The 14,732-nt window shown below is 32.3% G+C and overlaps 1 protein-coding gene across 1 annotated transcript; it reads right to left on the bottom strand.

Annotated features, from left to right (window-relative positions):
* Window positions 1-1,574: 1,574 nt before the first annotated feature.
* LOC146918993 (uncharacterized) lies at window positions 1,575-5,859 on the bottom strand. Its single transcript, XM_085712244.1, has 6 exons — window positions 5,326-5,859; window positions 3,507-3,672; window positions 3,055-3,231; window positions 2,896-2,979; window positions 2,466-2,547; window positions 1,575-2,372 (listed from the first exon to the last, which is right to left on the bottom strand). Exons 1-6 carry the CDS (start codon window positions 5,691-5,693, stop codon window positions 1,939-1,941), a joined length of 1,311 nt encoding a protein of 436 aa, XP_085568370.1. The 5' UTR covers window positions 5,694-5,859; the 3' UTR covers window positions 1,575-1,938.
* Between the last annotated feature and the right edge of the window lie 8,873 nt (window positions 5,860-14,732).

Below are 14,732 nucleotides of genomic sequence, written 5' to 3'. Positions count from 1 at the left end.
TATTTTTGGCATGGCTGCAGGGCGCGAGTAAAATGTGCAGGGTGAAGAGCAGAAATCATACAGTTAGGACCATCTTCATCGGAATCATGATGGTGGATTTTGAGGCTTTCTACAATTTCATTCTCGTAAAATTTTAGCTAGTTATACTTCAAGCTTAATATTCAATACTTGGCTTCAAATTCTGTAACAAGTCGGAAATGAATATAATTGTAACAGTGTTGAAAAATATAAAAACATCTCAAGAGAGAATTCTCAACACATAAGCATCTAGAAAAAAAACAAAATTATTGCCTTCTTGTTGTAAATCTTTTGAAATCTTGACAGTCTTTTAAAATCTTATAAAATCTTATGATATAAATTCTTTTTTTTTTTGTTGTGGTGTCCAAGGTTCGAACCTTGGACCTTGCATATATTATGCATTGTCCTTACCAACTGAGCTAAGTTCATGGGGACTTATGATATAAATCCTTTGAAATCCAAATAACAAATCTTGATAGTCTTTTAAAATCTTAAAAGTCATAAAAATCTTGCATAGTCTTTTAAAATCCACTAGACTATTTCATGCAAAAATTATCTTTTAAAATCCTAATGCAATACGCCCTCCTTAAATTTTTTTAATATAATCTTGGTAAATAATCAGTATTAAGTGTCATCTACTCACAGTTTATTTAAGGTTAAACTAGTTTGTAGGTTACTATTATCAAATTTGATTTAAGCCCCTACAGTTAATCTGTCGGAAAAAAAAAGTGTCATTTGAACGATTATTTGTGTGATAATTTTTTGGACAACTATACATTTACAAAGAAAATTAGGTATTAACACGGAATTTAAAGCAATAGAGAGAAAAAAATAAAAATATAACATAAGTATAAAAGCAAAAGTTATCACAAAAATTGTCGCAAAATAGTTGTGCATATATCACTTCTTGAATAAAAAAAGGCCATGTAGTTTAAAACGTTTTGGGAAAGTGAAGGCACATGTAAGCAGATTTTTTCAAGGGATCTATTGGTGGACCGCCTCAAAGTGGTCCTTGTGAACATATCCTTTCCTTATTGCGATGTTAATGATTAAAAAAATGCAGAATGTTTTTATTACAAGGAAGAAAAATAAAAAATGCAGAAAACGTTGATGATTAATTTTGTATTTGTTTACAAATTCCTTCATTATTTTATTTACGAAAAGGGTGGTGGTAGTTGACTGACCGTTGGCTGGTTGAATGTAGGATGAAGAATAATTGTAGATGCTAGACAGCGCTCAAGCTGTGTCAAAGCTAGGTTACACCATTTCTCTCTATCATTTGTCGGCTTCCACCCTTCTTACATGTTTGTTCTTTCAGATCTATAACCCTTTTACATGAGTTCAGGTTTTCTCGATTTATCTAAAAATTAAGTAAACCCGGACTCCTTTTACTATTGGCCTCCTTGGGGTTATTTATAGAGCAACAAGTTTCACTTTCATACAAACAGTGTTTATGTGGTAAACACTGTTTGTATCAATTCTTGGCTTGTTGTTGTTGTTTATCAATTCTTGTTGCTTATCAATTCAATCCATAACAGACATTTAAACACATATACTACGGAAGAAAGAACGTTGACATTAAATAACAGGACTACATAGACCAACAGATTACACATTCAAAAGACTAAAATGACCGACTCAGACTTTCAGGGGTCAGAATGATATTGTACAACTCTGTTAAAGGATCCCATCCCCCTCTCTCTACGCCCTCCAAAAAAGAGGCGTGTAATTGCACCTTTGCATTCTAAAATGCACAAATGCGCGATGAATCAATAAAGGTTGAAACTAATATAAAAAATAATGATGATAATAGCCGCAAAATTAGCATTCGATAGTGATAAATATGGGCTAAATATAATTTATGATGAATCTTCCGAATGTTGATTAATGGAACATTCCATTGAATAGATCCTAGATCTCTCATCTCCGTGCAAATCTATGCCCTGCTCCCAACAACAATGCTCGCCCTACTGCACCACTGTGTATACCCAAAACCACAGCAACAGTCCCACCTAAGGCCACCCACTTCCAATCCAGGCCGTGACCAATCTGTCGGGCATTGTTGATGGCTTGCTCCCTCTCTTCCATCAAAGACGCATCCTCTAACGAATGCAAGTTTCCATTAGAAGAAAGCCTGGTTGTTTTACTTGCCATCAACGCACATCTCGACAAAGAAGCATCTGTTTTCCTAGCATTCTGGTATGCTCTCATACCAGAGTGCAATTTCTTGACAGCTCCCCACATTCCATGGCGAACTCCTAACTTTGCAACATCTTTTGGAATCCCCATGTCTTCGTGATGCAAAAGGGTAACCTCGCATGCAGACAACTGCCCATCTCCTTTGCGAGATTCCACTGCATCAATTTCGCACACTCAATTGTTAAAACGCCATTATTAAATAGTTGATGCTAACAAGCAAATAAGAATGAACTTTGCCTATTTCTTACCAGGTTTGATTACCCAACTAGAAAAGTAGAGGTCTACGCGTCTGGGCTTATCGCGTTTTGGCAAACTTGGATAGGGAACCCCCTACAACATTGAAGATTAAATAGTAAAAACCTTACGTTTACACTGTATAATCAGATATGAATTGTCTTTTCTGACAACACATACACAGGTTTATGAAAAATTAGATTGGCTACAAAAAGAAATATAAGAAACAGGGTCGAGTAATAGCAAACTCGTATTAACAAATTCTTAGCATGACAATTTAAGCTCAAATGTTTCTAGTGATAAATTGAAACTTTCGCTGTTAGTGCCTTCAGATTAACAGGATTTTCTTTTCTAGTGACAGAAGAATGGAGGCTAGCCATTGGGAAAGAAACAAGATAAAATGTCACAAAATTGCATGAATTATGTCACAACTCATAGTCATACCTTTGTCACACAGTAGTATGCATTTCCAGCCTGCCAAATCCTTCGAGCAATAATATATTCCCGATCACTGCAGAAAAAGGGGAACTATGGATAGAAAAGTAAGTGAACCATGTCAGTGTACATTAAATACAACATTAACTATTTATTTGGTTTAAATACCTTTTTAATCCAGTGAACAATTGATGTCCCATTATGAGGGCATTCCTCCAACACTTTGCAGTGTGCGAGCATAGGATCCCATTTGGGACGAAAATCATCATCCCAGAAGAAATCCCTCACTAACTCAGGAGTTGCATCTTCAAATACAGTTCTACTACGGTAAACTGTAGCCCCTGTCTGTTAAAAGCTCCAAGATCAGATGCTGATTTATTTTAGTCAAACTACAAAGAGAAATAATCATCAACATAGATGATGACTATGTAATGAGCCTTTTGGGTGTCAAATATGGAATATAGATAACTCACATAAATCCACTTTAAACTAGGAAGTAAAAGTGCCTCAAATAGAAAGGATATCCAAAAAAAATTATTTATTTGTAACATGCGTTGTTATTTTTTTGCCAGATTACAGACAATATCCGCACAAGATGAAAATTGAACATCAAAATCTACCTCAGAGTCATAACGCCAAGCTTTGTATTGCATATTTGGTGTTGACCTTTCCATAAAACTTTGCCAGTCAATCTCTCCATCTTTCCCTTCAAGAAGATGAAGAAGATGTTCCAAATCAGCCTCTGTAACTGTATCCTTGTCTCTCTCGTCAGCCATATCACCGGACCTAATGTATGTGCAATAACCAAGTTCCAAAATGAATAAAACGCTTCATTCTTCTGCTAGAAATATAGTATAATATATCAAACAACCATCCAGGAACTAGAAGTGACCACTTACATAGGAACATCAATTTGATAATTAATGTTTGTGCGCATTTATGAAATCCATGTTACAGTAAAAAGAAGCTGATTGTCATATTTAAGGAAATTAGACACACAGAAGAAATTGGAAAAAGATCCTACACATAGAATCACGGCGAACGTAAAGTGCCAAGTAGAAAAATCATAACAAACTACTACAAGATTATCAATGCTGCAACCATACTCTAAGGCTTGGTTTGGGAGTTTGGAGGGGAGATTAGAGGGGAAAAAATAAATAAATCTTTCAACTTTTTTGAGAGAGTATTTTTTTAGAGAATGATAAATGAATGTTTATGATTAATATATTTTTAATATTGAGAGTATTATAACAACATAGATTGGAATTGAAAAATTTATCCAAGCCACACCAAAACCCTCCAAAATCCAGTTGTGATACAATTTTTGAGTTCCTCCAAATTAGGGTATTTTGTATCACGAAGAAAAATCAATTCCCCAAAGCCCTCCCCTCTCAAAACCCTTCATTCCTTCCACTTCATCCTTCCTTTCTTTCAAAGTCCTCCCTTCCTAAACTCTCAAACAGACCCTAAGGCTTTGTTTGCAAATTTGGAAGGGAAGGGAGGGGAGGGCTTTGGAAAAAAGGAAGAAGCAGGTGGAAGGAATAGAAGACTTCGGAATGGGAGGGCTTTGGAAGGTTTTTTTTCATAATTCAAAATCCCCCTACTTTGAAGGAACTCAAACATTGTATTGGAGAAAGATTTCGAAATCTTCAAATTCAATCTATGTTGTTGTAATATTCTCAAATCTCAATATTAAAAACACTCTTTCAAAAATGTGGAAGATTTCTCTATTTTATCCTCTATTCCTCTCCCCCCAAAGCCCTCACCCTCCCCTTCAAACTCTAAAACAAAGCCTAAAAGGTAGCTAAGTAAAAAATGAGATGCGCAAGATAGCAACTAAAATATCTCTCTATCCTTAACCCAACAAAATTATATATAGTCTAAACTCTAAACTAATTCATACATGTAGAAAACCAGTTCCTTAACAACAACAATAAAAATCAAGTTTTATCCCACTAAACAGGGTCAGCTGCATCAATTAAACAACGCCATAGTGTTATATCAAAAACCATGTCTTTATCCAACTCATTAATCTCTAGATCCTTCTTAATAGATTCTCTACCTCTAGTGATTTGACTCCATTTATCTGATCTACTCTCTTTACTACAGAATCCAAAGGTTATCTCTCTACATGCCCAAACCACCTAAGTCTAGTTTGTACCATATTTTCTACTACTATAAGTTCTACCCCAACTCTCTCTATCTCTCTAATGTTCTCATTTATAATTGTATTCTGTCTAATCTTACCACACATATAAACCAGTTCCTAAAAATGCTGAAAAAGTATATGAAAAATCAACCATCACATGTCAATACTAGACACACCTGATACATTATATATATTTCAATATTTCAATAAACCAGATAAATTTCAATAATAAAAAAAAAAAAAAAACCCTAATAACTTGAATTGAAACCAAAAATAATGTAGTGAATTACCGAGAAGCGTGTTTGGTAGCGTCGGTGGCGTCATCAGAACACGAATTGGAAGAAGGATCCAGCACTTTCTCCTTATTTTTGAAATTAGACCAATATCTGCGACAAATAGAGAAAGCAGAAAGAGCGGTGAACGCTAACCAGAGACGGCGAGCACCGAATCCCGGCGGAACCGTCCATAAGAAACGAAACTTGCTCCGAAGACCGATGAAGAGAAGTCCGGTCCACCGTGGACGCCATGACCAACCGATCACCAAACCGATCATGACCGCAAGCCAAATCGGAACCGCACATAGCAAAATATCGACGAATGTTTCCGTTATTGAAGGTTTCTTCATAAACTCCATAACATCGAATAAATAATCCTCCATAATTGAAATTCAAATCAAATTGAAATTGAAATTGAAATTTATATGATGATGATGATGCGAATGATGATGATGATGATGATGGAAATGGAAAGAACGAGTTTAAGAGCGAAGAACGAGTGAGTTATCCTATCCACCTTCTTCTTCCATCCTTCATCCAACGCAACATAGAAAGGGGATAATAGATTTTGCTTTTTCAGTGATATACGGGGACACGTGGTGGGATATTTACCGTTGATGTGGTTAGATTAATTAATTAGTAATTAAGATTTGTTATAGTTTGGCAGCTCAGAGTCTACAACCTTATATAATTAATCCGAAATGTAAGTATACAGTTGTTGAAGATATTGGATATACTTATCCTTTTTCTGTTACGGTTGGTGCTTAACCTTAGCTGTAATTCTTTATCTATTTATTTATTTTATTGAGAAAATATTGTTACTTCTTTGGTACTAATATTGTTTTTATTTTTAACAATCAAAAATGGAATATATATATATATATATATATATATATATATATATATATATATATATATATATATATATATATATATATATATATATATATATTATAAACCAAAAGAGAATTCTCAAGCACAAGGTGTGCTAGAGAAAGCTCGACAATGTACAATTACAAAGACAATAGTGAAAAATAACAAAGTCTAGCCAATGTCCAAACAAACAAAGAGGTTTGACCACCACATATGAAAATTATGACGAATAGAAATGTTAGTAGCCTTCATCAACCAAAACGAATGTAATTTGACTTTCTCTACCAATTGGTGAACGGCATGGTCCATGTTTTTGAAGACCTGATTGTTTCTTTCAATCCACAAGACCCACATACAACACAACCAGATGAGTTGCATAAAAGAGCGAATGGTACGCGAGCTACCTACGAAATAAACAAACTGATAAAAATGATTTGACACACATAATGGCTCGACTGTAGCTACATCTAACCAGGACCGAATTTGCCCCCACAAAGCAGTATAAAACGGACAAGAGAATAAAAGATGTTGAATAGTCTTGATGTCGAATACATCAATTTTTATTGATTTAAATGACTTTTATGAATAAAATCAATGAAAAATATTTTGTTACTAATAGATTCTTTTTTAATATAACTAATATTTGGTTACAATAGAGTCGGGAAAATTAGACATTCAGATCACGTTCGGGTCCTCTATGGCTAAATGGACTAGCACGTGGAGCTGCCTAATTATCACTTCTCTTTGTATGTTTGAATGTATGTTTGGTTATTCGGCAACAAGAATTGATTTTGACTAAATTGATCATGTAAAATTGATTCTTGATAAAAGTGAATTGAATGTAAAGTTATTTATATTTAGATGTATTTAAGTGAAAATGGATTTAACAATAAATTTAAGCAACTCACTTGGGTTGGTCTGATGGTGTTAGATTGAGATCATTTGCGGTGCCAATTTCTATGAGATAGTTTGCCTTCTTAAACAAATAATAAATGTAAGCCTAAAATCAATTCTAAAAGCCAAAAGCTAAACAATTTATAGTGTGTTTGGTTGGACGTTGCAATTCAAAATATCGCGTCCTGAGGCTAAGAAAACGTGAAAATAACGAAGCTTGGATTTGTAGAGTTGGCTAAAACGCAGGTTGGTGGGTATCCCACCATGTAAACAAACACATACTTAGCAATTTTACATGCAAAATCAATTCTTTTTAAGTGTATGTTTGATTTAGCTTTTATAAGAATTGATTTTGAGTGAATTGATTATGTAAAATTGATCTTGGTTAAAAATGAGTTGAATATAAGGTGATTTTTGTTGGGATGTATTTATGTAAAAGTGAATTTAGCAATAAATTTAAGGCTAAAATCAATTACAGCGTCAAGTAGAATCAATTCTACGAACAAAATTAATTATAATTTAAATCATCCAAACATCATAAAATCAATTTTACAATCTCTAAAATCACTTTTGACCCTCTAAAATTGAAACCAAACACATGCCAAATCACTCAAACATAAATTCACTTTCGACTCTCCAAACTTAAAACCGAACATAATATTCAACCCGCTCGTGTTCCTTCCTATGTTCTCCTAACAATTTAAGGGAAAAACCATGTACATAAGAAAACACTCTAAGATAGGTATGGATAGCCTAAACTAACATTTGATCATAATGTCCTTTAAAAAAACATTTGATCATAATGCTTTTACCTGCGGAAGAAAGGCTTTTCTCTTTCCATCCTATAAGTAATTTTCTCCAAACCATTTCTACAATGCAGTTCAAAACTTGCCTTTTAGATCTACCCATATTATTTGATTTATTTAGTGCTTTACAACAACATTTTTAAGTAAAGGATCTAGAATAATTTCACATGTGAATGCTAGTTGTTAGACATATGGTTAATTTTTTTGTAAAAAAAAGAAAAGAAAAGACATGGTTAAATTTACCGTCACAAACCACCGTTGAATCCTATTGCTATCTTACAAATTAGTTTAGCGAGACGTGCAAAGTTAATAAATACGATAGATTTCTCGTTGTTTCTTGGACACAAAAATCTATGATGAGTGATAAGTGAAGATATAATTGACAATCTTAAAGTATATAATCAATCAAGAAGATACAATTGAGGAGTATTTAATGAAGTCTAACCCAAACATGTCTTTTAACTTGTAAAGTTTCCTTGCTTTTATTGCATTCTAGTTTATATTACCACAAACTCTTGCAAGTCTATGTCAAATTGTCAATACAACAATTAAAATACGTTTACACCACTATTGACTATCAACTCTAGGACCATGGCCTCAAGTGTCCTCACGTCAGGATATTGTTGTCCAACCCTAAAAGCATATTGCAATGAAATTGTGCAGAGAATCAAAGAGTGTTAGAGGTTTGCCATTTATTCATATCAATCACTCAACATACTTCATCACATAGTGATTATATGGACCTTCAACACTTGGGGAGTGACATCCTTGGACCAATTTCACCAACACCAAGTCAAATTAAATTTGTTGGAGTTATTATAGACTATTTGTCTTAATGGATATAAGTTGAGGCTTTATCCACTATTACAACTTAAAGGATGCACAAGTTAATGCTGAAATATGTCATTTGCGACATGGACTTCCCCACACAATCATCATAAAATAAAATAAAAATAGAGCTCAATATGCAATCTAATAGTTCCAATATTTCTCTGACTGCCTAAGAATGGGCAGGTCGAATCAGCATAAAACATATTTCTTAATGAATTTACAAAAAATAGTGGATCAAGCAAAAGGAGAATGGAAACACCCTTCAAGTTTGTTTATGGAAAGCCAACCTACTTTGTGATTAATGGAAAGCCATCTTACTCTGTGATTTTATATAGAGATCGGAACCAGCTCATACTCTGAAACTGCTAAACACAATGGAAAATTCTATGGTGAAGTCATAAGAATGATTTTTTTGGGATAGGAAATAGTAAATACAAGATTATTATTTTATAAGGTATATCAAACATAATTTTTTTTTTGATAATAACTTGTCGAGTAACATAACAAAGAATCTAATGGAAAAATATACAACCAAAAAAAAATCTAATGGAAAATAAAAAATAAAAAAAAACTAAGAATTTTAGAAATTGAATCGTGAGAACTCGAATGATTAACCTTTGCCCAATTGATAATGATGAGCATCAGAAAACTCTTACTAAATTTTCCAAGAATCAAATAACTTGTTCTTCGATCCATTAAGCAATTTGTTATCGTTGACTTGCTTTTTATTTGGCTTCTTCGCATTGTTGTACCATTTTCTAATTTTTTGATTCACACTTTCTTTCCCTTTCTCTTCCTTTTTTCCGAAGTTTGTTAAGGGATATTGCATATACACATACTTTTGCCTAGACTTAGCAAATTCCTTGTAATTGATAACTTCATTAGTTATAGGATTCACCCTATCACCCTTCTCCCGAGTCTTCATTATTTCTCTAGGTTGCACAGATTTCTTGAACTAAGAAGGACTGAGCTATTAGAGTTGGGGTTATGATGTTATAGCATGTGTATTAGAAGTATTTATAGTGCCGAGTTTATGTAGAAACTTGGGATTTAAGATTGACTCAAATTAAATTGGATGCTAATCTTCTTTTTGAGAGGAAAAATTGGATAGTAACCTTGTGCACGTTATATTTTTTGAAGTAAATCTTCTATTTTTTGACAAAATCTTTTTTTGATTTATCTATGTATTTGGAGAACTAAAGTTTGTTTTTTTTAAATAAAGTTTGTTTTTTTTTTCTTAAACAAAGTTTGTTTTTTGTTATTTTAAAATTGACAATTGGTTGTTACGAGAAATAACAGAAAGTGCAAAAAAATAGAAATTTATTGGAGAAAAAGATAGTAACAAACAATTGTTTGTTACTAGAGAAATATAACATTAAATTTAGGACAAAACTTGGGTATAATTTCTCAAATCCATAATTTACCGTTGATAGATTTTGCTTTTTCAGAGATATACGGGGACACGTGGTGAGATATTTACCGTTGATGTGGTTAGATTAATTAATTAATTTTTAATTAAGATTTGTTATAGTTTGGCAGCTCAGAGTCTACAACCTTATCTAATCTAATCTAATTAATCCGAAATGTAAGTATACAGTTGTTGAAAATATTGGATATACTACTATTGTTTTTCTGTTACGGTTGGTTTTTCTATCTATTTATTTTATTGAGAAAATATAGTTATTTCTTTTGGTTCTATCTATTTTAGATCACATACATCAATACAACTAATGAGAGTATTTTATTGCTAATAGACAAATCTTGAATATAACTTATATTTGGTTAGTAGAGTCGGGAAAATTAAACCCTCAGGTCATTTTTGGGTCCTCCATGGCTAAATAGACTAGCACATGGAGCTGCCTAATTATCATTTCTCTTTGTATGATTGAATGTATGTTTGGTTATGTGGTAATAAGAATTGATTTTGACTATATTACTTATGTAAAATTGATTCTTAATAAAACTGAATTGAATGTAAAGTTATTTTTGTTTAAATATATTTAAGTGAAAGTGGATTAAATAGTAAATTAATTTAAGCAATCAGCTTGGGTTGGCATGTTGGATTGAGATCTTCTTTGGTGTTAATTTTGATGAGTTGGTTTGACTTTTTAAAAATCAATAAATGTAAGGCTAAAATCAATTCTAGAAGCCAAAAGCTAAAAAAAAATTAGCAATTTTATATACAAAATCAATTCTCCTTTAAGTGTATGTTTGGTTCAGCTTTTACGAGAATTGATTTTGTGTGAATTTATTCTGTAAAATATATTCGGGTTAAAAGTGAGTTTTTTTTTTAAGGGAAAAAGTGAGTTAAATGTAAGGTGGTTTTTGTTTGGATATATTTATGTAAAAGTGAATTTAGCAATAAATTTAAGCCTAAAATTAATTGTAGAAGCCAAAAGCTACAAGTTATAGATTCAAGTAGAATCAATTCTACAAGGGAAATCAATTATAATTTAAATCATCCAAATATCATAAAATCAATTCCACAATCTCTAGAATCAGATTTAACCCTCTAAAATTAAAACCAAACACATGCTAAATCATTCAAGCATAGAATCATTTTCGACCCTCCAAAATTGAAACCGAACATAATATTCTCAAAATAACATAAAAACTACTCTTGTTCCTTCCTATGTTCCCAATAATTTAAGGGGGGGAAACTTGTACATAAGAAAACACTCTAAGATGGGTATGGGTAGCCTAAACTAACATTTGATCAGGTTTTTTTCTTTTTACATCCTTTAAGTTTTTTTCAAACCATTTCTACAATTCAGTTGAAAACTTGCCTTTTACATCTACCCACATTATTTGATTTATTAAGTGTTTTACAACACCATTTTTAAGTAAAGAATCTAGAGTAATTTTACACGTGGATGCTAGTTGGTTGACATATGGCTAAATTTACAGTCACAAATCATTGTTGAATCCTACTACTATCTTACAAATTATTTAATTTAGCGAGACGTGCAAAGTTAAGAGATACGATAGATTTCTCGTTGTTTCTCAAACATGAAAACTTATGATCAACGACAGGTGAAGATATAATTGAAAATTTTAAAGTATATAATCGACCAAGAAGGTACAATTGAGAAGTATTTAATAAAGTTTAACCCAAACATGTCTTTTAACTTGTAAAGTTTCTTTACTTTTATCGCATTTTTGTTTATATTACCACAAACTCTTGCAAACCCTAACTCAGAACCAGAAGACAATTGAACGCCTAAAAATATTGTATGTCTTTGTCTAAAAATGCTCTCAATTTTCAATACAAATAACACATGTAACAAACAGATAAGGATAAATTTAAATATTAAAAAAATTGTAACAAACACGATGTGAATATATATATGTCTGGTTTTTTTTCTTTATCATTTAAAAAATGTATCAAACTAGATGAGTATATCGATACTTACTTTTTCATTATTTCAATTATACCCTTAAACAACTTTTCTACAATAAAGATTGTTGTTGGCGTCACTAAAATGCAACAAACATTTATATTTGTAGTTTTAATCAAAATCAAAATTTCATAAAAAAACAACGTTCATAATTTTTAAACGTTAGCGCAATAAAAAGAGCGGAAAGACGGACACGTGAATGTCCGTCTTTTCGCTAGTAAGTAATAGTTATCGTGATTAATTTTTTTGCTTAAGTTAGATTAGTTTTTAAAAAAATTATATGTAGCCACCTCATAGAAATATTGCTAGCTTCGCCGTTGTCTCTGTCAATACAACAATTAAAATACTTTTACACCACTAATGACTATCAAATCTAGGACAATGGCCTCAAGTGTCCTCAGTCCTCACGTTAGGATATTGTTGTCCAACCCTACAAGCATATTGCAAAGAAATTGTGCAAGGTTTGCCAATCATTCATATCAATCACCCGAGATACTTCATCGCATAGTGAAATTACATGGACCTTCAACACTTGGGGGAGTGACATCCTTGGACCAATTCCACAAACACCAAGTCAAATTAAATTTGTTACAGTTCTTATAGACTATTTTTCTTAATGGATATAAGTTGAGGCTTTATCCACTATTACAACTTAAAGGATGCATAATTTTGTGCAGAAATATGACATTTGCGACATGGACTTCCCCACACAATCATCATAAAATAAAATAAAATAAAATAAAATAAAATAAAAATAGAGCTCAATTTGCAATCTAATAGACGAACGTGCAGGTCGAATCAATAAAAAACATAATTCTTAATAAATTTCCAAAAAATAGTGGAACAAGCAAAAGGAGAATGAGTTGACGAACTAACAGCGTTTCTATGGGAATATCATACTACACACTAATCCTCAACATACGAAACACCCTTCAAGGTTGTCTATGGAAAAATACGTAACAAAAAAAAAATCTAATTGAAAAAAACAAAAAAAGATAAAACTAAGAATTTTAGAAAGTGAATCGTGAGAACTCGAATGATCATGAAATTAACCTTTGCCTAGTTGATAATGATGAGCATCAGAAAACTCTTGCTAAATTTTCCAAGAATCAAATAACTTGTTCTTCGATCCATTAAGCAATTTGTTATCGTTGACCTGCTTTTTATTTGGCTTCTTCACATTGTTGTACCACTTTCTGATTTTTTGCTTCACACTTTCTTTCTCTTTATCTTTCTCTTCAGTTTTTCCGAAGTTTGTTAAAGGATATTGCATATACACATACTTTTGCCTAGACTTAGCAAATTCCTTGTAACTGATAGCTTCATTAGTTATAGGATTCACCCTATCACCCTTCTCTCGAGTCTTCATTATTTCTCTAGGTTGCACAGGTTTCTTCATTATTTCTCTAGGTTGCACAGATTTCTTGAACTAAGAAGGATTGAACTATTAAAATTGGGGTTATGATGTTATAGCATGTGTATTAGAAGTATTTACAGTGTCGAGTTATGTAGAATTACTTAGGATTTAAGATTGACTCAAATTAAATTGGATGCTAATCTTGTGCATCGTTATATTTTTTGAAGTAAATCTTTTATTTTTTGACAAAATCTTTTTTTGAAGTATTTATGAATTTGGTAATAGTATCTGTTAACATTTGACTTGAGAGAAAAACTAGCAAAACTTTTCGAAAGAAAATAACAAACAAAATTAAATAATGAAATTATATCAACTAGCGAATACGACACACAATTGTTAAAACACCATAATTAAATAGTTGACGCTGACAATTGAATACCAATAAAGACTCATGTTCTACGTAGAGGGCAAAGTTGAAAATATGAAAGTTGATAAGAATCACAACAAAGTTTAAGTCCATGTAACCTCACGTACAAAGAGGGAGCATGTAACCTCACCCATGATGGCTTCCAACTAAAAGCTCAAGTCCACACATGACCTTTTGACGAGGTTCTAAATATGTTAAAATTATATAAACTAGACCATCGACCCGTGCTACCGCACGGGTCACACAAATAAAAAAATATAGCACAAATATGAGAATAAATACTTTACTTGAATCGAAAATTAGTATAATTCAACTCATAAAATAAATTGCCACAAACGTTTTTAATGTACGGCATTAAACAATTTACATGACATCGACCCTGTTACGGTAAGAGAACATATAAAATTAATGACATAGTTTATTGAAGAAAAGGAAATCCAACGTCTGTCGACATAAAAATAGTACCGATATGCAATAACAACAATACTACAAAACAATGTGCTACACATTACGGAAAACTTTTCTGTAGATCACATTTGATGTCACATCAGTATCTTAGCCGTCCTCATCATTGATCAATATCTTTAAACCATCCCTCGAAGTAACCCTCGATACTGCGACGTACAATTGTCCATGTGAAAAAACATGAGACGGTAGATAGACACCAACATTTTTCATAGACTGACCCCGACTCTTGTTATGACGGTAGATAGACACCCTCATAATTTGCTAACCCGTGCTATCACACGGGTCAATGATGAGCACAATATATTAGTAATTTAGGAGTTCAACATTACATAAAAACGGTAAATTAAAATAACATGAAATATATAGCT

Source organism: Medicago sativa, chromosome 5 (genome assembly GCF_051527215.1).
Source record: "Medicago sativa cultivar Bolivia chromosome 5, Bolivia_mono, whole genome shotgun sequence".
Classification (NCBI taxonomy): domain Eukaryota; kingdom Viridiplantae; phylum Streptophyta; class Magnoliopsida; order Fabales; family Fabaceae; genus Medicago; species Medicago sativa.
Note: the sequence above shows the minus strand (reverse complement) of the source record. Positions and strands in the feature narration are given on the sequence as shown.